The sequence below is a fragment of the Daphnia magna genome, linkage group LG6 (genome assembly GCF_020631705.1).
Source record: "Daphnia magna isolate NIES linkage group LG6, ASM2063170v1.1, whole genome shotgun sequence".
Classification (NCBI taxonomy): Eukaryota; Metazoa; Arthropoda; class Branchiopoda; order Diplostraca; family Daphniidae; genus Daphnia; species Daphnia magna.
In genome coordinates, this window is record NC_059187.1 from 1503808 (window position 1) to 1526581 (window position 22774).

The following is a 22774-nucleotide window of genomic DNA, read 5'->3' on the forward strand; positions in this document are numbered from 1 at the left end:
AGAGCGCGACCGAATTTGACGTAAAAAGAAATAGACGACGTGATGTGAGTGAGCAAAAAGCGACATCGGGCAAGTCTAAATATGTACAAAATGGCTAGCGAAAATAAAAAAGACGATCGACTTTGATAGACCACAAGAACAGACGGGGCCAGTCTTTTAACTGGTTAGCGATAAGAATTGCGCATGCGTCACACAAAAAGCAGACCCAAGATGAGAAAGTGTTTCCCCCCCCCCCCTTTTTTTTTCTTTATTTTTCTTGTCTTGCAAGACTTGTCAGTTGTACATCGTCAGTTCATCGAAGCGCAGTTCGTTTCGCAGACAAACGATTTTACCATCGGCCGGAACGATGGCAAGGTTTTTGCTGGATCACGTCTTTCTCTTCTTCTCTCTCATCAACATCGTCCTTCAATTGCACAACGTTAAAGGTAGAATAAAGAATTCAACTACAATCTAATGTCATTTTTAAAGGCCAGCATTTAAAATGCCGTTAAAATACGATTGTAATGAGTTACAATCGGATGTGCGGATAGGAAACGGTAACAGTCTGTTCCGTTACAGACGGGAACATCTGGAAGGGAGCAAAGCTCAAAAAAACTATTGGATGTTTAATCAGAGAAAAAAACAAAGGCTCGTATTTTTTTTCCCCCTTGCTTTTGTTTGCTTTTTTTGATATGATCGGACGGCAGCGCCCAATGGCTGTTGTTTATGGGTTCCTTGGATCAAGAAGGATATATACACACACGATGGAAGATAGTATCCAGTTTCTTCGAGAGCCCGGGCTCTCATCTCCGAGTCGTTTGGTGACAATTGCTCCTTTCATTTTTCCCGCAGATGAAATGGAAGGGTCTCTCACCCTCCCCTCCTCCGTCCATTTCTTAAATCAATCTTAAACAGAGAACGCTGTTGCCCAGTTCTCAACAGACGGAGAAAGTACAAAGTTTTTCAATTGCGTTATGTTCCTCCAAATCGGATTTTTTTGTTTGTTTCTTTGTTCTCGACGTTACCGAATCCCAGGACGCCTGTCACTGATTATGCTCTCTAAAGAGCGTAATAAAAAAAAGAAGGACAGGTTTTTCGCTTTGCACTATACTTTGCTGAGGGTCGTCCGCTGGACACTTAAAAGCACTCAACACGTCGTAGATAGTTGGAAATCACTTCAGTTTTCGTTCTACAGGGTGATCTGCTGTATATGTTCCGATTGTTTTGTCGAGTCAGGTTGCAATGTGACGCTATGGCCCAGAGTGCGTTTCCAGCATCGTTTCGGTGCGGGACCTTGTTTCTTCCGGCTACCCAATCGTCCTGGTAGTCCCCAGATGGATCAACGGCATTGGTGGATCGAAATCGCTTTTAGTTCCTTCCAGATGGGCCGTTCCGTCTTGAATCAAACGTGTCCAACAGGCCACGTAAAAGTAAGTACTTTATTGCTTAACGTCCTTTTTGTTTGGGTTCCAAATTTAAACATAAACTCACCTAATAGTTCGTCGAGCAAACTGGAGTTGCTGCAAGTTCATCCGGAACTTTTTGCGGACGATTAAGTGGCGATTCGCAAACTTATTTGACCAGTGCCAAAGCTCTGACGCTTTACTCCAATCCGATGTCGGAAGCGGATCACTTCAACGCTTACTTTGACGTCCTGTCGACGGAAGCTCTACGGAAGCGTTATCCGGAGATATTGAGAGCCAACAGTTTGGCATCCGATGATGAAACTCACGGCAGACAATGCGATACATTGATCCGCAATTGCCCGAACATTTGCCGGCTGTCATCTCCGTTGCATCCGGTCAGCGCTTATCCGCGGAATGTTACCTGTCACTATCGAGTGCTTTTCGATCGCGACGATTGGCAAGTAGTTCTTGGTGGACAGCCGGGCGACCGCTACGATCTGGGCTTGCATCATCCGCATCAACAACATTGTCACGACAACACTGATCGACTGGTCATCTACGAGAAACTGATTGGCCATCAGCAATACCAACAAGTGGCCAAATTCTGCGGACGTGGTACTTTCCCTAAGGTAAGAATATTCACATATGAAATCAGACTTTTATTAATGGAATTAATACTATATTACTTGTTAGATTATCGCCCAAAGTGGTCAAGTCATGGTGGAATTGATTAGCTCGCCGACTGGATTTTTTCATCAAGGCTTCCGGCTAAGCGTCACACACCAGCGGAGGAGAAAATCGGATCATCAGAGTATCGTTTCCCCTTGTTATCATTCTATAACAGCCAGCGGACAGTTTTATCAACAAGGAACTATCACCTCCCCTCGGCATTGGTTTCCTCGTAACGTCGATTGCACCTGGTCACTAACATCCAGCCGGATCTGGCTGGAAATCCAATCGAAAAGCAATAAGTTGTCAAGTAGTAGCTGGGCAACGTCAAGTGGACATTATAACAATGCTACGTGTTTCCATCGCTTGCTGGTGCATCGAACATCTTCGGATCCGGCGGAGCGGATGACTATTTGCGAACACAACTCGACATCCAGCAGCACTCCGACGCGGACGCTACTCGTTCGCGATCAGGTTCAATTGAGATTTTTCAGCCAACGAGGATCGATGACTGGATCCGACATGGATTTCAGTCTCTTCTACATGCTCCTTCCGGAAGAAGTTCCCGTCGTGGTGGATACGCTGTGCGACAGGATCTTGGAAGAGCCCAAAGGCACAATCGATTTGATTGGAGATCGACTTCTCTTGATGCGACACAAACAACTGAAATGTCGTTACAGATTCCAAGCGCCTTACGGAGACGATTACCGCATCCGCATCGTTATCCGGCAGATGGTTTTCGACCCAATCCGACAATGCGACCCCGGCCGTCGTGACGAGTGTTCCATCGATTCAAACCGACAGGATTTCGATTGGCTTCTTGTGTCGGATCGGGATCTGCTCCATTGTTTCTGCCAATCCGCTGGTAAAAATCAGGAGCCAACAATTATAGACAGTGCGTCAAATCGGCTCGATATCCAGCTCGATCTGAAGCATATCTACGATCAGTCGTACAAGGATACCAACATCTATCGCTTTCAGATCGATTACAGTTGGATAGAGGACAGTGGATGCGGTAATCCGATCGAAGACGATCAGGGTGGAATGATCCGCTGGAGAGCAGACCCTAAGGGCAGCAATCAGTCGTGCACCTGGCTGATTGAGGTGCCCGACAACGATCGCATCTTGTTGAAAATCAATATGGCCTTTGCGGGAAATTCATCAGATCATTGCCACCGGAATCATCACGTGTCTTTCGGCTATCACGGACGTAAAAATGACAGCCAACAGCGCCAGCAACGACTCCGTCAGGTGGTGACGATGGAAAACTACGGAAAAGATGAGTGCTCCATGAACGGCGAATTCATTAGTCCGTTCGGTTTGCGCTACCTGCACGTCCAAATGGAAACAAAATCAGCCAATAATCCACGGGCTCGTTTCCTGCTCAAGTGGAACGTCCTGTTCAACAGTGTTTCAAGTTTGTCCAGTCAAGAATCTTCTTCCGGAGTAACTAGTGCGGATAACGAAGTAGCACCTGGTGGCGGTATGTTGTTATTACCATTATTCCCGTGTCCGGATAGTAACTGGTCGATTCCGGAGAGTCTTGTCTGCGACGGACGGATCAACTGCCCGCAGCAAAGTCTCTTTGGTTACCTGCTGGACGAGGAATCTTGCACGTTGCGGAATAGTAGCTATAACCAAGATTATTATTACCCTTGGGTGATGGTGTTGGTCGTCAGTTTCGGATTCAGCGTCGTTATTTCCCTGGCCAGCGTGTCGTCTCACGTCAGGAAGTGGAAATCCCCCATCACATCAGCTGTTGAATAATGTTTTGATCTGTGAGGGGGGAGGAGAATGTTGTTCCTTTACTTTCTTTTTGCTTTTATTTTATTTGAATTATTTGTTGGATCTTATTGCCACCTTTGATGGTAGAGAATTATTATGTACGATGCTCTCTAATGGTTGTCTGAATTTTACATGACGTCACTTTCTAGTTGTCTCTCCGTAGGCCTGGCAACGTTTTCTCTATTCGGCTGCATTTGTTGTTCTCTTTGCTGGAAGCCTAAAACGATATTTCCGTATGTGTGAGCATGTCCTGACAAAGTGTTTTTTAGGGGAAAGAAAAATATTATCTATTATACCATACATATGTACTGTATTATACACAAAATGGAAATGTGGAACGGAGACTTTTTTGACAGCTAGAAAAGTAAAGGATTTTTACTTACGATTTTTATCATTTCAGTTACTTTTTCCCCTCAAATGTTTTGTTGTGTTTCTGTCACAGACCTATCCAATTATCGTCCCCTCTACGTTGTAATAAAATCATTACTGTAAAACCTTTTGGAAAAATGGAATCGACGTCAAATGTATTAATTAACCCCAAAACAGGAGCAACGATATTGTAATTGCTTAATTAGGAAACAAAAAGTTTACTTTGTTATTACTGTATGTAGGGGACATTGTTTCAGAGAATTTTGTACATTCAAAAGTTTAACTTTTTATTCGACGAGGATGACAAAGTAGTGGACGAAACGAATCAACTTGTATAATTCTACCTTTGATTTCAACTAACTTTTACGATCGTGGATTCAAAACTACTCGTTTTTATTATTACGCAGAGAACATATCGATTATTTATGACCTTTCTTTTCTAGGTCTTGGGACTTATTGATTTACTTATCGCTTAAAAGGACAGGACGGGCCGGTTTTGTCCATATTTTCTTACACGGCAGCTATGTAAAAGTGCCTCATCATTATATGAATGTCTGGCAAGTTACGATGCGCCAGACTTTTTTGCTAGTCGACTCTACACACACTGCGATACACCGTCACTCTCCCATGTTCAATTGCCGAGTGAGTGGGCGACATGCGACTTCACTACAGTCCCGGAACACATAATTTAGACACAAGCAGTTATAATATTGTTGGAATAGACGAACTTGTTTCGATGATGCCTATTGAATATTCTATGACGGCGAGTGTCAAGGCGCTCGATACAGTCAACTTTCACTAATGAGGATACTTCTTTTATTCAGGAACCTATTTCCGCTGGAAGGATAGTTTGCCATCAACCTGTGTCACATTACCTCGCCTACATTCGTCGGGGACTCTGAATCTACATCGGAATTGTTGCTTTTCTAGTACGAAATTGACATAATGACATGATACGACCCCCTTCCCCATTTTCAACAGGGTCGTTCGAAACCAATTTCACTGAAGTTCACTAACGAGGCAAACATTCAACAGCGCCGATTAAAGAATTTGCTTCGTATCCTACAACGTTTAGCTAGTTGTGTATAAGTATGGCGTTTAACTTTAATGATAGGCAGTACCCACTAACAAGTGGAATGTCTTGTAAAGATTTTCTTTTGTTGGATTTTAATTGCAAGAGTTTAAGGTGCGTGGAAGTACAAGCTTTTCTTCGTTATGCGGAAAAACCCCGCTCAATAGATTTAAAAAAAAAAACTTTTCCCCGCTCTTTCAACACGTTTAACTTTTCCTTCCCTTTTTTTTGTTCTAGTTGTTATTTAAACAATTTGCAACGTTTCACGCAATTGGTACAAGATATTTACCTCGAATAGCTTGGCTCTAGGTTATACCTGACTGACACAACAGTCGTCTAATGAATCGGACAGTTGTGCATGGGTGTTTGAACGGCGCCTAATTGAAGACGAACTTTTTTTCCGATTCCACGCATTTGGGAAATTGTAAGGCAGTGGTTTACGTAATGAAATAACTGTCTATCTTTAAAATCTCCCTGCCCCCTTCCCTTAAAAAAAAGAATCTACAGCTAATTACTAAAACGGTTTTTATCGTCTTTCACGGCTGCCTCGACCTCCAGAAACAAAAACGTGACACGAGTTCGATAGCAGTATGGAAGGTACTAATGTGGTATGTCGTGAAGTCAATTGGAAAATCTTACGCCGTCGAAATTTTTTATGAATTGCTTCTCGTTGTTAAATATCGTCGTGTAAACAGATTTAAAACATTTCGCCTTACCTGAAAACGGCGCTGCCCGTGTGGCTCCCCAGCTATTTTCCTATACACAAGTTTGGCAACTACTGGATAAGAATTAAAATTTTCCTTTGTTGGTTGAACCTTAAGCAAAATGGGAAATGGCGTGAGAAGAGAAACACTCAAAAGGAACAAGAGTATCTGCCATGGTTTGATTCATACTTTTACACAAGACGTTATTTTTCGTACTATGATAATGGTCCAAACTCCGCAGATGAATCTCAACGAGAATAATTCCAAACGGAAGAAAATTCGAGTTCTGTCTAGAAAGGTATGAACATACAGTTTAGAAAAAGTAAATGTACCGAAACTCGTAAAAAACTGACTTTGTCGAAGCTGGAAGAAATGCTCGAACGTCAAGGTTGACTCCAAAAACGTACTCAAACGGCTTGCTGGCATCGTTTATCAAACACGTCTTCTTCCTGGGTTTTTCGACGTAGTACGCCATCATTTAGTGACAACATTAAATATTTTGACGAACCGAAAACGAAGTTGTATTCGGGCCACTATTTCACCTATTCCACCAATTCATAGAATGCTAGAAAAAAGTTGAATACTGATAGCAAAACTACATGACAAATCATATATATACATACAAAATCATCTTTTTCTATCTCTAGCTTGAGATTTTGTCATGCATTCGAAGCTGCAATCTCTTGTTGTATACCGTGGAAACGAAGACTGAAAATGCTGAAACGTTCAGAATCAACGAATTCATACTCATGAGACAACTGAAAATGGAGTAGCTTTTCATCAACTACCCTTCCTCGTCCGGAGTGGGAAAATGGCGCGTCGAGGGGTGAAACGTCGAAAGAGTCCGGATGCTTCCACCCTTTCCAATAATACAAGTATCGAATTATTCAAATCAACAATTTAAAAAAATTTATACATCAACTTTCACGAAATAAAAAAAGCTTAATTTTAAAATCTCGATCTAATTTTTAAACGCTATAGAATAAAGTGTTTTCAAAATTGCAATTACGCATCTTTTTTGCAGGCGCCATTTTGCCCCCAAGCTGCCAGCACGTGTGCTGTTTCCTCATATTTGTTCACCCTTCCTTCGAACCCGGTTGCTGGTTTCCCGTTCCTCTTTTTGGTCCGTGATAGTCATAATCTATTGAAACAATGTATGTACATATTCTGTACGCAATTAGAACTTAAAAGAGAAAGATGTCTAAATATTTGCTCTGTAACAATAGAATAGAAGCTACCAAAAAGTTGGTGACGAAACTCGAAAGAATTGGCCGACACTTCATGAAACATGGCTGTGTACCATGCGGAGTGGTTCACGTTAGGTAAGTTCAATAAAAGTCATACATCATTCTGTATTATAGAGATGGTTTTTTTTTGTGTTTGTGTGATAACCTGGACTTTTAACTGGAAGTAATTAAATATCGCTAAAGGCGTTTGAATTAACGTTTGCTTACAATATTTGTAGAATGATCGAAAAATCTAAATGCATGAATATCGCAAACCTGTCTTTTTCTATCATTTTCACTTAAAGTAGTAAAATACCAAAATTACAGTTATTGTTAAATTAAAAATTTGCTTTAATGTGTTTATTAGATTTACTCACAGCCTTCTGTATTGGTATGGTAGTAGCAAACCTCTAGGAGACATGTAATCACTTGCCAAATCTGCCTGCAGTTTCCTGGATCCTGTCAAACATTTTGCTTGTACAGTACTTTGCATGCCAAACTTCCAAGAATGTTTTTGGTGTTATTGTGTCCTGGATTATTCAAAGGGTAAGTGCTTACACCTACTTATATATTGAAATCCATCAGTTTCATGTTTTCGTGCATTAGTACAATTTCAAAGGTTTCTTATTTCCGCCGTTGGAATTCATCGAGTGGGCGGCGCGAAAACAATGGCCGTTAGAGCGTGAAACATTCAAAGGTGCAATGATTTCTTCAAGTTTTAGCCAGTTGTTGATTAGACATATAGCACGCCCATTTTAAGAGGATATACGTTCGGTTTGCTCGTTCTAAAGGGAAAATGACTGGCCAATACTTTCAAGGTAATATAATCTTTTACTAAAAATATCAAGTTTGCTAACAAGAAACTTGTTTTCCCATCTCCAATAGATGTATCACGCATAATTTTCAATCCAGACGCTGAAATCGACGACACGCTCTGCTTCAAATTTTACAACGCGACAGAAGTTATCCTGGGGCGTCCTATGGAAGAGTGGCTACGCTTCTCTGTTTGCTTCTGGCATTCCTTCCGTGGGACTGGTAAGTAAAGTCGAAATTTGTTTCCATGAAAATGGTTTTAAAATCTTGCCCATTTGTTGTTAAAGGAGCTGATCCATTTGGCCAAGCTACAATTAGGCGAAGCTGGGATGACGGGTCTGAAACCATGGAGAACTACAAACGACGGCTAGAAGCAGGCTTCGAATTTTTCACTAAATTAGGCATGCCAAAACTTTTTCAATTGCATTTCAGTCTATTAATCCCCATTTGTTTACTACTTCAAGGTGTCAAGTATTGGACATTCCACGATCGCGATATATCACCAGAGGGCCCAACTTTGGCGATGACAAATCGTAACCTTGATGAGATGACTGACTTAGCCTTGAATTTGCAGCGCCAGACTGGAATTCAATTGTTGTGGAACACGTGCAACCTCTTTGCTCATCCGCGGTATGTGTTGCAATGTATTAATAATCGAACCGAAATTTTGATTTGTATTCTTGCTAACAGTTATGCCAACGGAGCAGCTACTAATCCTAACGCACATGTTGTTGCCTACGCTGCAGCCCAGGTCAAGAAAGGCTTGGAAATAGGCCGCAAATTAGGAGCCCAGAATTTCGTCTTCTGGGGTGGCCGTGAAGGTTACAAGTAATTCCCTAGATTTGAGAAGAATTAGAAAAAATGTGTGTTATAATTCTATCTTTCAAACAGTTCCCTTCTTAATACTGATTTGGATATTGAAATGTCGAATATGGCCAATTTTCTACGTATGGCACTGGGTGAGTGGGATATAGCATTGGGTTTGCTTTGGGTAATGTGTAGACGTTACACTTGCACATTTGTTCTCGTGCAGTTTATAAGAAAAAGATTGGGTTTGAAGGGCAGCTGCTTATCGAACCTAAACCCAAGGAACCAACACGTCATCAGTACGATTACGACGCTCAAACAGTTACATCCTTTTTGCGCCAGTTCAATCTACAAAACGATTTCAAGCTGAACATCGAACCCAATCACACTACTCTCGCTGGGCATGGATACGAGCATGACATTGTCATGGCTTCCACGTAATAGTATAGGCAAAAAGTTTACAGTATTTCTGCGGAGGAAAAAAACAAACAAACAAAACTTGCGCAGCAAAAATATTATCACCATAATGTTTTTCGTTTGAAGTTTAGGGATGTTGGGATCAATCGATGCCAACACAGGATCACCAGATCTCGGCTGGGATACGGATCAATTTCCTATGGATATTCGAGCATGTACCGCTGTGATGCTCCAAGTGATCCGACAGGTTTGTTTCTGTGCTTCAGCATAATTAAGTACCGAAAGAGAAAACATAAAAGAGATGATTATATTTTCACGGTTTGTATTCAACGGTGTATAGGATGGTGTACAGCCCGGAGGATTAAATTTCGATGCCAAAGTGCGACGGGAGTCGACAAATGCCAAGGATTTATTCATAGCACACATCGGCGCCATGGATTCGTTTGCGCGTGGACTACGTAATGCTGCTAAGATTATTGAAGACGGTATTATGTCCAAACACTTAAAGGTACTCATGCATTTACAAGAAGCGCTAAAGTCATCATTAATATTGATTGTCGGAACTTGAATTATGGATGGGGAGCGGAAGTTTATGAAACGCTGAAAATATTATTTGTGGTCTTTCTTTTGTTTCAGGCACGTTATATCTCTTTTGAATCTGGCTTTGGCTTGAAAATAGCTACAGGACAGGCAGATTTGCAGGAATGCGAGGAGTATGTACACCAACAAGGAGAACCGGAAGCGATCTCAGGACAGCAGGAGCACTGTGAGGCAATCTTTAATCGTTATTTGTAAAGCTTGAATGACTTCAACTCTGTCCGTTTACGCATCGTCGGTTAAGGTTATTTGAATATTGGACGATTAGCGTTAAGGAAGGTAGTTTAATATAGTAAAATAATTAGATGATAGGGCACTTGACAAAATTTTCAAACTTCCATCGTTGGGTAGTCTGTGTTTACACAGCATGTTTGAAAGGTAGCTTGTTGCTTAGAATTTCTTCAGTATTCTTTCGGTGATAGAATTTACACAGTTGCATTTTAATTTTTGTACGCCTTTTCATTTAGTGTAGTTGTAAATTTCATGAATGGTCTTCTTATCCGGTCAACAAAGAAAGGAAAAAAGGTGTATTAACATAAATTTCTCCTATTTAATGGATTTAGTACAATAACAGTGAATTTTTATTTATTTTTTATTGCGCAGGATGTTGATGCTTTTTAAGGTGCAGGTGATGGTTGGGCACCACCAATTCTGTAAAGCCAGGAATAATATGAAGCAAGTCGTGTGTAGATTGTGGGTTGTGCACCAGCTCCACAACCTTTGTTCTTCGACATGATACCCACCGCGTACATTGTGCCACCAAACGTTTGAACCAAAGGTGATCCTTCATCGTAGTTGCACGGGGAGCTCGTGTCCGTGGCTATTTGGCAACGGATAGAACAATTGTTTACTATCCAAAAATGGATGGTGTGAATTTCAGTTTAAAAAATATTTACTTGAACCGGCGCATAACATGAAATTGGAAGCAAATTCTTGTGCGGTGTAGGAGGAACAGTCAGCAGGTACGGTTACACTTGGTATTTTACGTAGTTTTGTAGATGGTAGGCCTCCTTCCTAATCAGTAAAACAAATTACTTATGGTTATTTTTGTTAACAAGCATATAGTAATTGGTTATCTGTTTTTGTCAGGATACTTACGAAAGTGCCACCCCATCCAGCGAATTCAGTCGGAGTTCCCGAGACTTCTTCCGGCTCTTCATACAAAATGTTGTTGGCCGTGGGGCCAAAAGAAATAGGAGTGGCCATCTGTCGTGGGAAAATGTAGTAAGTAAGTTGTACTCTCTTATTTTTTATTCGTTTACTTGTAGCATGGCGATATCGTGCAACTTGGTTTCATTGTCATAACTCTCGTAAATATTGGTCCTGAAAACTGAGATCCACCTTTCGTCTATGTCAGTCTGGATTAACGACACCTGGCCAACAACTACTTTTAGCTGGCTAGGTAGAATCCTGTACAGAAAGTAGACATAATGCGTACGGGTATTTTGTGGTGTTTGGGAACGGGAAGTGGTCAGTTTTACCCGTAGACGCATGAGGCTGCTGTAACTACCCAATCGGGATTATAGATCCATCCACCGCAAACGTGCTGTTCGTCCACAGTAATTGAAACCAAGTAAGGTATCGCAGTCGCGACTATTGTCCCACCGTAAATACGGTCTTCACTCGGCGCTCCTAATTGTCAAATTTAACCAGAGAATAATAGTAATTCTTGCTAAAATAGTAGTTATAAGTAATTCAATGCAGACCTTTGGTTACGGCGACGAATACGAGAGCGGTTAATAATGATGTTAGCTTCATGACGGTCTTGAACTTTCTGTAAGAGTAATTGGGTTTTTTGTGGGGTTTCTAACGATAGCACGATTCTTTGACCCCTTGATATACGGTACGGGATTCGAATGCCAATATTATCAAGAGGAAGCCAACAACTGATAGAAAACCGACGTGACCTGGATGTGACTACGTATAAGCTAGTAGATTAACTACCGTTCTTAGCCAATAGATTAACTGCGTTCTTCCCCACTATTACTAATAACGTTTTGCTGTGTTTCGAAACGTTAGCCTTGTCCCCAAGGGATTAAATATTATGATTAATTCAACGAATTGGTTTCCTTGTGAATGTTTTCTTTCAAAAACTATTAACCAATATTCTAATTCTACTTCCTTCGAGTTATTGTCAGGTTTTTTTTTTTCGTTTTAGATTTAGACTGTTTCCGGCCGTTAAAAAGTGTAACTATTCAAAATTGTCGAACGAATTCAAAAGACTTCCGTGATATGAAATTGGGTGATAACAGCAGTAAAACCATTGGCTGTCATTGATCAACAAATGGTGCTCTTTCATCACTGCTGTTTCCGGGTCGCTACTAGATAAGGTAATCCTTGATGTGTTCTGTTTGTGTTGTGTTTTGTTTTTTGTTGTTTTGTTTTGTGCTTTGCCTTAAACTACTGAAAGATTTTGCTCGCAACATTTCTTCAAGGAATTACCTATGAGTATGCGTAGCCGACTCAAACGATAAATTTTATCATGATTTTAATTTGATTTGTGTATTTTCTTGATTTAAAATGAATATTGTAACATCTTTTTTCAACAAAGATAGGCTGAAAATCAATTAACTATTTCTTTAGAGGTGCAGGAGCGGGTGTGGGCTGGAGACCAGCAATGTCATTGAACCAAGCGTAATAGGCGGTAAGGCGGGTGTAGATTGTCGATACTGCATCGGCTCCACAACCCTTATTCTTGGACATGATACCCACAGCATAATCAATGGAATTGATTGTCTGAACCAATGGCGATCCCTCGTCATACTGGCAAGGCGAGGTTCCAGCAGTGGCTGTCATCAACGAAAATTTGTTATAATGGCTAAGTACAGAAGATGAATGGAAGTTTACTGCTAAAGGAGATATTTACCCGTTCCCGCGCACAGCATGTAATTTTGACTGTATTCGTCCTGGGTGTAAAGGGAGCAGTCACCAGGGAAGTCCACTGTCATCGTACGAAGTTTGGTTGCAGGTAAATTGCCTTCCTGTTTAGACAAGGTATTTCATAGTAAACTTTTTGTTATGTTCCGAAAAATGTATTACCAGAGTGCCACCCCATCCGGAAAAAGTACCAGTAACAGTGCCGGTTTCGTCTGCCTCTTCGTAGGGAAGATAATTGACGTGGACACCGAATGTCATCGGGGTTGCAAGCTGTTCGCAGACCATGAAAAGATTACATCATGGATGTTTTCATCGGTGTAGACGCATTTACCTGCAGCATAGCAATATCGTGCAACATGGTAGTATCGTTGTAACCGCTGTAGATGTTGATCTTGAAAACGTTAATAACTTTTTCGTCTAAATCAGGTTGAATCAGCGAATATTGACCCACGATGACCGAGAGTTCACTTGGTAAATAACTGTTCAAAGGAACCAGAATGGCATTTAAAAAATAACTTGTCGAAACAAGCATTAATTTCCGTTATAACGATGCAATTTTTATTTACTCATAGACGCAGTTGGCAGCTGTAACTACCCAGTCGGTATCGTAAATCCATCCTCCGCAAATGTGCTGCTGGTTCACGACGATTGAAGCCAAATAAGGAACGGCACCGGTAGCTTGAGTGCCACCATAGATGCGGTCTTCACTTGGCATTCCTGATTATTAAAGTTAGTTTTAAAACATCTTTTTAAAACATTTGCAAACTACCTTAGTAAAATAGTTCAGTAAATACCTGCCGTCAAGGCGAAGAACAGAGCAATCAAAAACGATGTTAGCTTCATGGTGGTTTTTTGTTTTCTGTTCGAATTTCTAACGTCTCACCGAGGGTTTCTTTTTTTTTTTGTCGTGTTTTTCGAGACTAGGAGATTTTAGGAGGTAGTTGGGACGTAGAATCTAAAAATCCGATAGCTGATTGCACCGACTTGAAGTAAACAACAGATAGTATAGTTATGACGTGACCTGGATTTAAACAACTTCATCCCTAGCCATTGATAATGATATAAATGTCAAATTTTTTAGTGTTGAAACGAAATTGGAATTTTCGTTGGTGTGCTAGAGAAATCTTTTGTCCATTTTAATGCAGCATAACAGCAAAGCTTGTAGTGTCTAACTTTGAGTGAATTATGACCACGTTATCGAGCGGATACCTCAAGACGGAAAAACGCGTGATTCCTTTGTCGTTGATTAAATACGTTCGGATCCTAAGGTCCGTGACGTCCATCGTGACGTCTATTGTACCGCGTGCTAAGATTAATAGAGTTACAAAAGGCTAGCAAACCTATCCGATGATTAGTGTGTTTTGCATAGATATCATATCAGTCATTCCTTTCTTCAGCTGTCTGTTAAACGCTGTTTGTATTTCGGAATTTATCCGCTAACTTAATTGACATATTGTACATTACATAGGCATTCCAAAACGTTTATGCAAAAGTGAATATTTTCGTTTCTTTTTATACCGGCGTAGGTTGATCTCCGGCGACCTTGGCGAACCATGGGTAATATGGCATTGTTCGAGTATAGATGGTCGGTTCGGCAGCGGTTCCGCATCCCTTGTTCTTTGACATGATACCGACTGCGTAGAGTATTCCGTTACTTTCTTGTACCAATGGTGAACCTTCATCCAAGGGGCAGGGGTTTCCAGTATCCACTGCAGCTAGGGAGTATATAAAACGCTTAGTAATTTTTGTAATAATTAAACTTGTAAATTTGATCCCTTACAGCCTCCAGCGCAGAGCATGTAATTCGGATAGTACTGATCTTCGCCATAAGCTTTACAGTCGGATCCGAATGTAACTTCGATTGAACGCAGCCTGGACGAGGCTAGACCACCTTCCTGAAACGGTATTCTTTGTTATAATTTGTATTTAAAAAGGGAAATTTGATTTATTCTTTATTACAAATGTAGCTCCCCATCCAGCCAAAATGCCCTTGTCGGCTGGAGATTCTCTCGCTTCATCATAGAGAATGAAATTGACGTTGGTGCTGAACTCGATGGGTGAAGCGGTCTACAACAATGGCAAAAAAAGTGGTAAGTGACACATTACAGTTTTTATCGTTGTATACCTGCAATAGGGCAATGTCGTGCAAACCTGAAGTGTAATCGTAACCGTCGAAGAAAACCACTCGAAATATGGCGTAAACTTTCTCTTCAGGGTCGTCGTTGATCAGCGATAATTGCGCCACTGTTACGCGTAATTCGCTCGGTAAATAACTGTAATGTAAAGGTTGCAGCACAGTTGAAAAATCAAGATACTTTTCGAGCGGGAAAAAAACTATTTCCTTTTAGTTAGTCAGATTTTTACTCGAATACGCAAGAGGCGGAGGTAACAATCCACTCTTGGTTATAGATGAATCCTCCGCAAATATGTTGTCCTCCGACTGTGACTGAGGCAATGTAAGGGAAATCTCCGGCTGATGCCTGAACGCCATTAGTTACGCGTTCGCTTTTATCTAGAACTCCTGTTTAGCGAGATTGACGAGACCATGTCGGCTTACATGTTTGTGTTCTCAGTAAAACCCAACTTACCTGTCGCGGTGGAAACGATGACGGAAACGAGGAGGAACGTAACGTACTTCATCCTGCCTGTCGATTGGATACGTGATAGACTATGGAGGAAAATACTTTTACCACATTACGTCCTATTTAGTAAGTAAACAGTATAGGCAAACATTGTCAAAAGCCTTGTGGGGCTTGAAGTGAGATAAGTTTTGAAGAGCAGGATGGTGAAACGATAGGGGACGTAGTGATATTGATTGATGTTAGATAAGACTGTGGATTTTGAACGATCTAGAATTTTAAAGGAAATGGAGAGACAGGAAACTATTTTTATTGCGACCAAATGGGAAACGAATAATGCACGATCAGAATTTGTGGGGTTTTTTTAAATGAGACTCCCAGCAACAATGTAGGGTCTTCTAGCGAACATGGGTGGTTACAAATATGGTTTAAGTATAGCGATGTGTGCGTAGAGTAGTTGGGGTAGGTTGTTTGCCGGCTGTATTTCCTATCCAAGGGTGGAAGGTAGACAATCGCGTGTAGATAGTAGGCGCGAAATTTCCACTGCATCCGCGATTTTTGGACATAATACCAATCGCGTAATTGCCTTGGACTAGTGGTGATCCTTGATCGTAATTGCAAGGACTTGCTTTGTCAATTTCTATACAGTCAAATGTTGATTATAGTTTAATTAAAACTTGAAAGCATTCGTCGTGAAAGATTACCATTGATTCCAGCGCAGATCATCGTGTTTATCACAAACTCGTCAATTCCGTAAGACTGGCAATCGGCCGGAAGGGTTACAACTGCTTTACGTAACTTTGTAGAAGGAGCTCCTCCATCCTTTTATTTTTTGAATCTCGGATGAACTTTAGAAGATTAGTGATGTGTTTATTTGTTTAAAAGGAAATACCTGAGTTGCTCCCCAGCCCATCACCGTTGCTGAAGTGTCAGTGTCGTTTGCTTCTTCGTAATAGATAAAGTTAACGTGGGGTCCATAAGGGATCGGTTGGTTTACTTTGATGAGCGCTAGGTCGTTAGTGTGGTATACTTCTTCGTACTCTGGGTAAATGTAGAAGGAAAGAGCTTGAATGCGGAGTTCATCCACATCTGGCTGGATTAACGACAACTGGGCAATTACCACGGCCGTGTTCCATGGCGATTTTCTTTAAGAAAGAAGTTATTTATTAGCTAGTAGCGTCTTTATCATCGTTATAGCTTTCTTTAGCGTTATTTGTAGTCAATTTTTAATAGCAGGATTAAGGAATTTTAAACTTTTGTAAAAGAATACTGTAAAATTAAAGTTTAGGTTGGTACCCAATTAGACAGGAGGCTGCCGTTAGAACGAAATAGTTACTGTAGATGAATCCGCCGCAAATGTGTTCGTCGTTGTACGTAACGGAAACTATGTAGGGAAATTCCCCTTCCCCTGCGTCGTCGCCTTGGGAAATGGCTATGTTGATTGTGTGTTGACATTCGGAAAACATTTTAGGCAAAACAATAAAAAACAAGGATTTGTAGAGATTTTAAGATAAATGACGATGAAAATTACCCAAGGCTGATACGAAAAAGCATCCGATGAATATGATGGCTTTCACAATGGCAACTTTCATTCTGCTGCTGTTACGAAGCGACCTTAACAGTGCAATCGGTTTTCTTTTTCGAAAAAGTTGGCATTTTTTTTCCCCCCTCCGCGACAACATTATCGCGTCCCTGTCATTTAAGCCCATTATCGTACTCGTTGCCTCACTTTTTTTTTTATTTGACCTCCACCACAACCTATGCAAACTGTATACGTCAGTGGCATTATGCTATCATCTTGGTAAACAGTCTGGGTAAAACTTGTACTTTCTTAAGCTACTAATTTATGATTTGAATTTCAATTTGATGTCGTTTTATTTACATTGTAAGGCTTGTCAAGGATTTACTCAAGAATTCCATTCATTTTCTTCTGTTTTCAGGTACAAATTCGGTTAGCCAGACATGGGTGGTTGCTGGCCGGCGTTCCTGTTCAACCAGGCGTAATAGCTGGACAGCCGGGTGTAAAGAGTCGGCAGAATGTCCTGGCCGCATCCCGTATTTCTCGATACAATACCGACGACTATATCGCCTTGTACAAGCGGTGATCCATCGTCGTATTGGCAAGGACTGGATGTCGGACTTCCTGCGCAAATCATATAGTTTGGTTGATACTCTTCGCTACCGTAAACGACGCAGTCGGTCGATATTGTCACATCTGCCTTCAGTAAATCAATTGAAGGTAATCCTCCTTCCTAAAAGTATAATTTATGTTATGAAATTTTTTGTTTTTTCTTTTTCTTTTTAAATAGGAATTGTTGTTCAGCTAACCTGGGTAGTTCCCCAGCCCATGACGGTAGCTCCTACTGTCATGTTATCCTCGTTGTAGTAGATGTACTCAATATGATCGGGAGTGAATAAAATGGAACTCGATGTCTGCCAAACGGTAATTTAAAAATAACGATTAAATTTTTCTTGTGAAATGCTAATTGATACCGACCTCAATAACTGCAAGATTATTTAAACCAAGGACATTATCATAATTTTCGTGAGGGATGATACTGACGACTTGGTAGCGACTCTCAAACGGATCGTTGGAAATCAGTGATACTTGACCGACAACTACGGTAACATCATACGGCACTAAACTTCAAATACGAGTATACAGTTATTTTAGAAATATTCGCTAATGAACCATTAATTACATTAACATGTTCGTACTTTAGGACGCATGAAGCTGTCGTGACTATGAAACGTTGATTGTAAATGAATCCGCCACAAATATGCTCGCCGTTCTTTGTAATAGAAACGATGAATGGAAATTCGCCCTCTTGGGCTTTGGTTCCTCCTAAAATACGTTCTCCATCCGTCATCACATCCCCTGTAAATAAGGTAATCTTTAATATTTTGTAAAATAAGGCAAGATTTTTTAGTTACCTGTAATACCTGTTGACGCCGAAGCGCCTAGAAGAAAGAAGAGAAGGGAAATTGAACTAGTAGTGAATCTCATGGCGAATGCTCAGATCTTGAACCACGCGCGCCCAGCTTGAAACACCGATGCTACCGATAGTTCGGTTCAAAAACTGATTGAACTTTTAAATTATGTATTTAGGACACCATTTCGGTCAACTTTCCGATGCGTCACCAATAGATGATAGTAATGATAACGATGGGGGGGACAGCTAGCGCCACACGTTGTCGAAATAAGAAAGACAATTCAAAATTTGTTTAGTTGAAAATTGAAATTATGCTTAATTGTTATATTCAATTTTTAATTCTCTTTAGGTTCAGAAAGTGAACGATTCATTTGGACAAGAGAGGGAACAGGTTGTATTCCGGCTATAGCGACCATCCAATTGTAGTAGACCGACAGCCGGGTGTAAATGGTTGGCACTACAGTTCCAGTAGCGTCGCAGCCATTGTTTCTAGACATGACGCCAACGACGTATCCGTTCTGTACCAGCGGTGATCCTTCGTCGTAGTGGCAAGGACTCTGCGTGTCTCCTGCAGTTACATGGTAAGCAAATCGCTATTACCTCCGCAAAGTTTACTTTAAAAAATAATAAAGTGTGGCATCGTCACCAGTGCAGATCATGTAGGCATTTTGATAGGATCCTGCATAAGAAGATTGACAGATGTTTGAATTAATAGTAAGCGTTGCCTTGCGCAATTCATTCGAATACGAGCCGCCATCCTACAGTTTTTGTCATATTAGTTGTGAACATCAAATTTGTTGCAGTATTGCGTCATACTTCAATTGCTTCTGCGACACCCCATCCGACGAATGTTGCCACTTCACCCGATGTTTCGTCGTAATACGAAAAATTCACTTCCGAGTTGAATGTAAAGGGCAATCTCGTCTACGAATGATCATGGCACAAAGCGTGAATTTTGTGAACAACTAATGGAGCCTTAGTAGGTTAGCATACCTGTATGAGGGCAAGGTCATGTAATGGTCCGGTGAGTGATTCGTTGTAAGAATCGTAAAGATGGAAAGATTCGATCCGGATGAGTTGTTGACTTAGTTCCGGCGATTGTAAAGATACAATTCCAGCTTCCACAGTCACGCGGTCCAACACATTCTGGAATCCGTTCACGCAAGAAGCAGCTGTAACGACCCATCTTTCGTTGTAGATAAACCCGCCGCAACGGAACTTGCCTTCCACTTTGATTGCAACGACATAAGGAAATTCTCCGATTACGACCGAAATTCCGTTTAGTATGCGACTAGCTGCAGTTTCATCTGTTAAAGACGTAAGCGATAAAACTTTGAAAGCAAGATAAAAAAAATTCAATTAACAGTAAAAAAAACAACATAAGTAATCTTGCTACCTTGGAAGGCTGTGATGACATTAAGGAACGATATGGCGAATAGAATCCGCATTTTAGGCTAGATGGTGCGCAAGACAATTTTAATTAATTTGATGTCACGGAAGTTTTTTTTATCACAGGCAACAAACCTATGTGAAGGAAAGCAGAAACCCCGTGGCTGACTGCGATTTTGACTGCCAGTAGTAGCGAGACGTAACGGATAGCAGAAAGTCAAAAAATGATATCCATTATTTTAAAACGTGGGATTACCTATGAACGTTTGTACCTACCTTATCTAGTCAACCAACAAACATTTTGACGTGCTACCAAGATAATCCAAAAAGTGCATACAACAATTCCCTCGGTAAAGTTTGCGGAAAGTTACCTCCGTACGGAAGATATTAATGAGGCACATAGACTTTATTTTAAATTCTTAAGTTTTATTGAAAGATGATTTGTAATTATTTGGTTATTAAATTTCCAATGAAGGCTGAAGACCACCCGTCCTCGTCATCCAACCATAGTAAGCCGTTAGCCGAGTGTAAATTGTTTCGAAGATATCGCTGTCCCCACAGCCCAAATTTTTGGATACGATACCTGCAACGTAAAATGTCGTGGAGGATGTTGGGATTATAAATGGCGAACCTTCATCGAATTGACATGGCCGCACGCCAGCGTCTAAGACTGTAAGTTTAAATTGTTTTCGTTGAGTCGTTCTGTGTTCAATGTTTTTTTGTTTTTTTGTTTTTTTGTTTTTATTTGTTCCACTTCTGTTTTTAATACGTACCGCTTTGCCCCCAGCAAAACATCGTGTTTTGATCGAAGACATCAACGGGGAAAAGATCGCAGCTATTGGGTGAGTTTACAATCGCTTCGCGTAGCTTGGTTGACAACATTTTCGATTCCTAATTACCCATAGCTTAATAAACCTTTCCAGATCACGTTGAGGGTTTAATAGATTAGTTACATCGAAAGCGCCCCATCCACTTATGTAGGCAAGACCACCACTAACTGCGTTATATAGGGTGTAGTTAACGTACGGACCGAATTCCAATGCCTGAGACGTCTTTTCCAGTAGTGTAGATTTGAAAGAAATCTCAATTTTTGTATGAGAAACTTGTAAGAATGACTAATAGTACCTCAAGCATTGCTATGTCATTAAACCTTGTCGTGTGGTTGTAAGCCTCGTGAATAATAATATCCCTGAGTTGAAAGCGGGATTCACCCGGATCTGGAAGTATCAATGAGCGTTGACCTACCGTTACTTGAACTTGGGAGGTAGTTTTCCTTGCGATTCGTAATCATTTGAATATTTTGAATTTTTTACTTCTGAGACCAGTAGAATTTTGTTATTCTTATTTTTACTTACTGGTAGACGCAAGAGGCTGCAGTAACGATAAATCGAGAATTATAGATGAAACCTCCACAAATATGATTGTCATTTAACGTCACCTAATTATGATTAATTTTGACAATTGTCATGAATTCATGTGATTATTTAATTTTATTACCGAAACAATGAAAGGGAAACGTCCTACGGGGACGACAGCATTCTCGGCTCCATTGAATCCATTAGAAATGCGACCGATTGGGTTGCCAAGGGGTTCAACTTTGAGATTTTTATGTAAGGCAAGTAAATTATTACCTATCTGTTTTGACCGAAAATAATCTTATGTGTTAGTTACCCGGTGTAAAGAAGACCAAAGAGACCAAGAGCAGAACATGATGCATGGTGTTCAACTAAAACGTAAAAGTTACGGATACCCTGTGGGAAATGCTCGCATTACTGGCATTGTGAATTGATAAAAAAATATATCATTATCTATCGATCGTTGTTTAACTAGGACTCGATGATAGTGTTAACGTCATGGCGTTTTGTTCATCTGATCCGAGATTATTTAAAGGCAAACTTTTAATTTTCCTACTATGTGAAATTTCCATTTGGAGCTTCCTTAATAGATATTCTCTTTACGTAGCAATCGAGTGTTCCTATATGTTCGCTCACCTTTCAAAGTTTTCCCAGCATTCGGTATACAATACTAATTTAAATTAAACTCCAGAGCTAAATAACCCGGTTGATAAGTGCACGTTACTCATGTATTCGAAAATCATAATTATTCATTTCAATCTAGATAGAAATGGTAATCATCATTTCGGATTAATCTTCGCGAAATGCTTTAACATGGATCCTCGTGAAAGGCTGCGTGACCTGCTATGCTGATCATCTAGTGTTGTGGTTTACCGACAGTCAAGAATAGAGGACTTGTAAAATTTCACGGCAGTCTCAATTCTTGAGAATTATTCCCAACGACTTCAGAAATTTTGGGGTGAACGCTGAAATAAAGTGATAGATTTTATAATTTTTAAATTTAAACTACAATTATTCGTTTCGATTTTTTGTGTAGATGCTCGTACTTCTAGTTCCCTAATGTAATCCGATTGAACTAGAAAGGATAATTGGGATGGTGTCGCAGTTCATGGGTGAGTAGAAACAAGTTTTATATAATTCAATAGAAACATTTTGCTGTTCCTTCAATTTCGTTCACTGACTACACAAAGAAAATATTCTTGCTTCACCTGTTGTACCATCAACCGGTAGCCAAAATGGATTGATAAATTATCTGCTTTTTTTGTTTAGAGGTTTGTACCTGTACATCCCCAACGCATCCTGCTACTTGAATTGGACGTACGAATCGGGGAGACGTCGCAATTGATCGGTGAGTGGACAGTTTTTTTCTTGTTGTCATGTACCATTAAATGGTAATTTAAAAATCATCTCTTAACGCTTTGTTTATGTACTGCGTTTACCGTTTAGAGCGTGCTCCTTCTACTTAAAAAATTTAGGTGGCGGTTGATACTAGTGGAGTATACAATATTTAATGGTTGAAAGATTGAATTTGTGTTTTCATTCCATTTAATAGCGGAATTCAATAGGCAGTTAAATTTGTGGATTTTCATTCGGTACATAATGTTCGTGATTTGACATAGATGGCTCCAGCGTTGTTCGTTCATGATTATTAAAAATAACGGTATTGGTATTTTAGCTTTGCATGCACGCATATTTCAGGTTTTTTCACCTTCTATTGTCTCGTGTCTGACAAATATTAGAATTTTGCCCTGAGAATTGAAATTACCATAAAAACGGTGTTTTTTCCTAGATTTCATT

At 40.4% G+C, this 22774-nt stretch overlaps 9 protein-coding genes across 20 annotated transcripts; 2 read left to right on the plus strand and 7 right to left on the minus strand.

Moving 5' to 3' along the window:
- Positions 1-295: 295 nt before the first annotated feature.
- On the plus strand, positions 296-6938 carry LOC123473722. 4 transcript variants are annotated; one of them, XR_006648008.1, is made up of 5 exons: positions 954-1409; positions 1478-2014; positions 2079-4203; positions 4652-4850; positions 5033-6938. XR_006648008.1 is itself a non-coding variant. In XM_045175009.1 (4 exons), the coding sequence occupies exons 1-4, from the start codon at positions 347-349 to the stop codon at positions 3819-3821; spliced, it is 2553 nt and encodes an 850-aa protein (XP_045030944.1). In that variant the 5' UTR covers positions 296-346; the 3' UTR covers positions 3822-4333. The 4 variants fall into 4 exon arrangements, 2 of the variants coding, with proteins under 2 accessions (XP_045030944.1, XP_045030942.1); XM_045175009.1 differs by lacking the exons at positions 4652-4850; positions 5033-6938 and adding an exon at positions 296-425 and having other exon boundaries at positions 1216-1409; positions 2079-4333; XR_006648007.1 differs by lacking the exon at positions 4652-4850.
- Positions 6939-7201: 263 nt separating this feature from the next.
- LOC116934607 (xylose isomerase) lies at positions 7202-10288 on the plus strand. Of its 2 annotated transcripts, none has more exons than XM_045175012.1 (12): positions 7202-7306; positions 7578-7756; positions 7817-8028; positions 8096-8245; positions 8311-8424; positions 8488-8653; positions 8714-8851; positions 8915-8982; positions 9057-9267; positions 9374-9494; positions 9588-9755; positions 9884-10288. In XM_045175012.1, exons 3-12 carry the CDS (start codon positions 8007-8009, stop codon positions 10040-10042), a joined length of 1317 nt encoding a protein of 438 aa, XP_045030947.1. In that variant the 5' UTR covers positions 7202-7306; positions 7578-7756; positions 7817-8006; the 3' UTR covers positions 10043-10288. The 2 variants fall into 2 exon arrangements, with proteins under 2 accessions (XP_045030947.1, XP_045030948.1); XM_045175013.1 differs by having other exon boundaries at positions 7211-7306; positions 7611-7756.
- Positions 10289-10356: 68 nt separating this feature from the next.
- Positions 10357-11711, minus strand: LOC116934608 (trypsin-1). The gene is made up of 6 exons (XM_032942088.2): positions 11551-11711; positions 11326-11476; positions 11107-11254; positions 10943-11050; positions 10741-10858; positions 10357-10664 (listed from the first exon to the last, which is right to left on the minus strand). Exons 1-6 carry the CDS (start codon positions 11600-11602, stop codon positions 10462-10464), a joined length of 780 nt encoding a protein of 259 aa, XP_032797979.2. The 5' UTR covers positions 11603-11711; the 3' UTR covers positions 10357-10461.
- A 619-nt stretch (positions 11712-12330) lies between these two features.
- LOC116925681 (trypsin-1) lies at positions 12331-13674 on the minus strand. Its single transcript, XM_045175022.1, has 6 exons — positions 13516-13674; positions 13288-13438; positions 13053-13200; positions 12884-12991; positions 12711-12825; positions 12331-12633 (listed from the first exon to the last, which is right to left on the minus strand). Exons 1-6 carry the CDS (start codon positions 13562-13564, stop codon positions 12416-12418), a joined length of 789 nt encoding a protein of 262 aa, XP_045030957.1. The 5' UTR covers positions 13565-13674; the 3' UTR covers positions 12331-12415.
- A 445-nt stretch (positions 13675-14119) lies between these two features.
- Positions 14120-15471, minus strand: LOC116925676 (trypsin-1). Of its 2 annotated transcripts, none has more exons than XM_045175024.1 (6): positions 15310-15471; positions 15086-15242; positions 14847-14994; positions 14681-14788; positions 14502-14616; positions 14120-14430 (listed from the first exon to the last, which is right to left on the minus strand). In XM_045175024.1, the coding sequence occupies exons 1-6, from the start codon at positions 15359-15361 to the stop codon at positions 14234-14236; spliced, it is 777 nt and encodes a 258-aa protein (XP_045030959.1). In that variant the 5' UTR covers positions 15362-15471; the 3' UTR covers positions 14120-14233. The 2 variants fall into 2 exon arrangements, with proteins under 2 accessions (XP_045030959.1, XP_045030958.1); XM_045175023.1 differs by having other exon boundaries at positions 14120-14436.
- A 123-nt stretch (positions 15472-15594) lies between these two features.
- Positions 15595-16973, minus strand: LOC116925674 (trypsin). Its single transcript, XM_045175018.1, has 5 exons — positions 16832-16973; positions 16597-16732; positions 16193-16445; positions 16005-16122; positions 15595-15940 (listed from the first exon to the last, which is right to left on the minus strand). Exons 1-5 carry the CDS (start codon positions 16890-16892, stop codon positions 15729-15731), a joined length of 780 nt encoding a protein of 259 aa, XP_045030953.1. The 5' UTR covers positions 16893-16973; the 3' UTR covers positions 15595-15728.
- A 183-nt stretch (positions 16974-17156) lies between these two features.
- LOC116925679 (trypsin) lies at positions 17157-18396 on the minus strand. Of its 2 annotated transcripts, none has more exons than XM_032932402.2 (5): positions 18244-18396; positions 18019-18178; positions 17798-17945; positions 17629-17733; positions 17157-17552 (listed from the first exon to the last, which is right to left on the minus strand). In XM_032932402.2, the coding sequence occupies exons 1-5, from the start codon at positions 18305-18307 to the stop codon at positions 17253-17255; spliced, it is 777 nt and encodes a 258-aa protein (XP_032788293.2). In that variant the 5' UTR covers positions 18308-18396; the 3' UTR covers positions 17157-17252. The 2 variants fall into 2 exon arrangements, with proteins under 2 accessions (XP_032788293.2, XP_032788292.2); XM_032932401.2 differs by having other exon boundaries at positions 18235-18396.
- Positions 18385-20038, minus strand: LOC116934611 (chymotrypsin-1). 6 transcript variants are annotated; one of them, XM_032942095.2, is made up of 7 exons: positions 19899-20038; positions 19758-19802; positions 19630-19687; positions 19227-19540; positions 19050-19157; positions 18880-18991; positions 18385-18801 (listed from the first exon to the last, which is right to left on the minus strand). In XM_032942095.2, the coding sequence occupies exons 3-7, from the start codon at positions 19679-19681 to the stop codon at positions 18569-18571; spliced, it is 819 nt and encodes a 272-aa protein (XP_032797986.1). In that variant the 5' UTR covers positions 19682-19687; positions 19758-19802; positions 19899-20038; the 3' UTR covers positions 18385-18568. The 6 variants fall into 6 exon arrangements, with proteins under 6 accessions (XP_032797986.1, XP_032797984.1, XP_032797981.1 ...); XM_032942093.2 differs by having other exon boundaries at positions 19227-19564; XM_032942090.2 differs by having other exon boundaries at positions 19227-19564; positions 19630-19802.
- LOC116934612 (transmembrane protease serine 11D) lies at positions 20028-21416 on the minus strand. The gene is made up of 7 exons (XM_032942097.2): positions 21294-21416; positions 21120-21217; positions 20978-21060; positions 20748-20895; positions 20576-20674; positions 20396-20513; positions 20028-20292 (listed from the first exon to the last, which is right to left on the minus strand). Exons 1-7 carry the CDS (start codon positions 21337-21339, stop codon positions 20081-20083), a joined length of 804 nt encoding a protein of 267 aa, XP_032797988.1. The 5' UTR covers positions 21340-21416; the 3' UTR covers positions 20028-20080.
- Positions 21417-22774: the final 1358 nt, after the last annotated feature.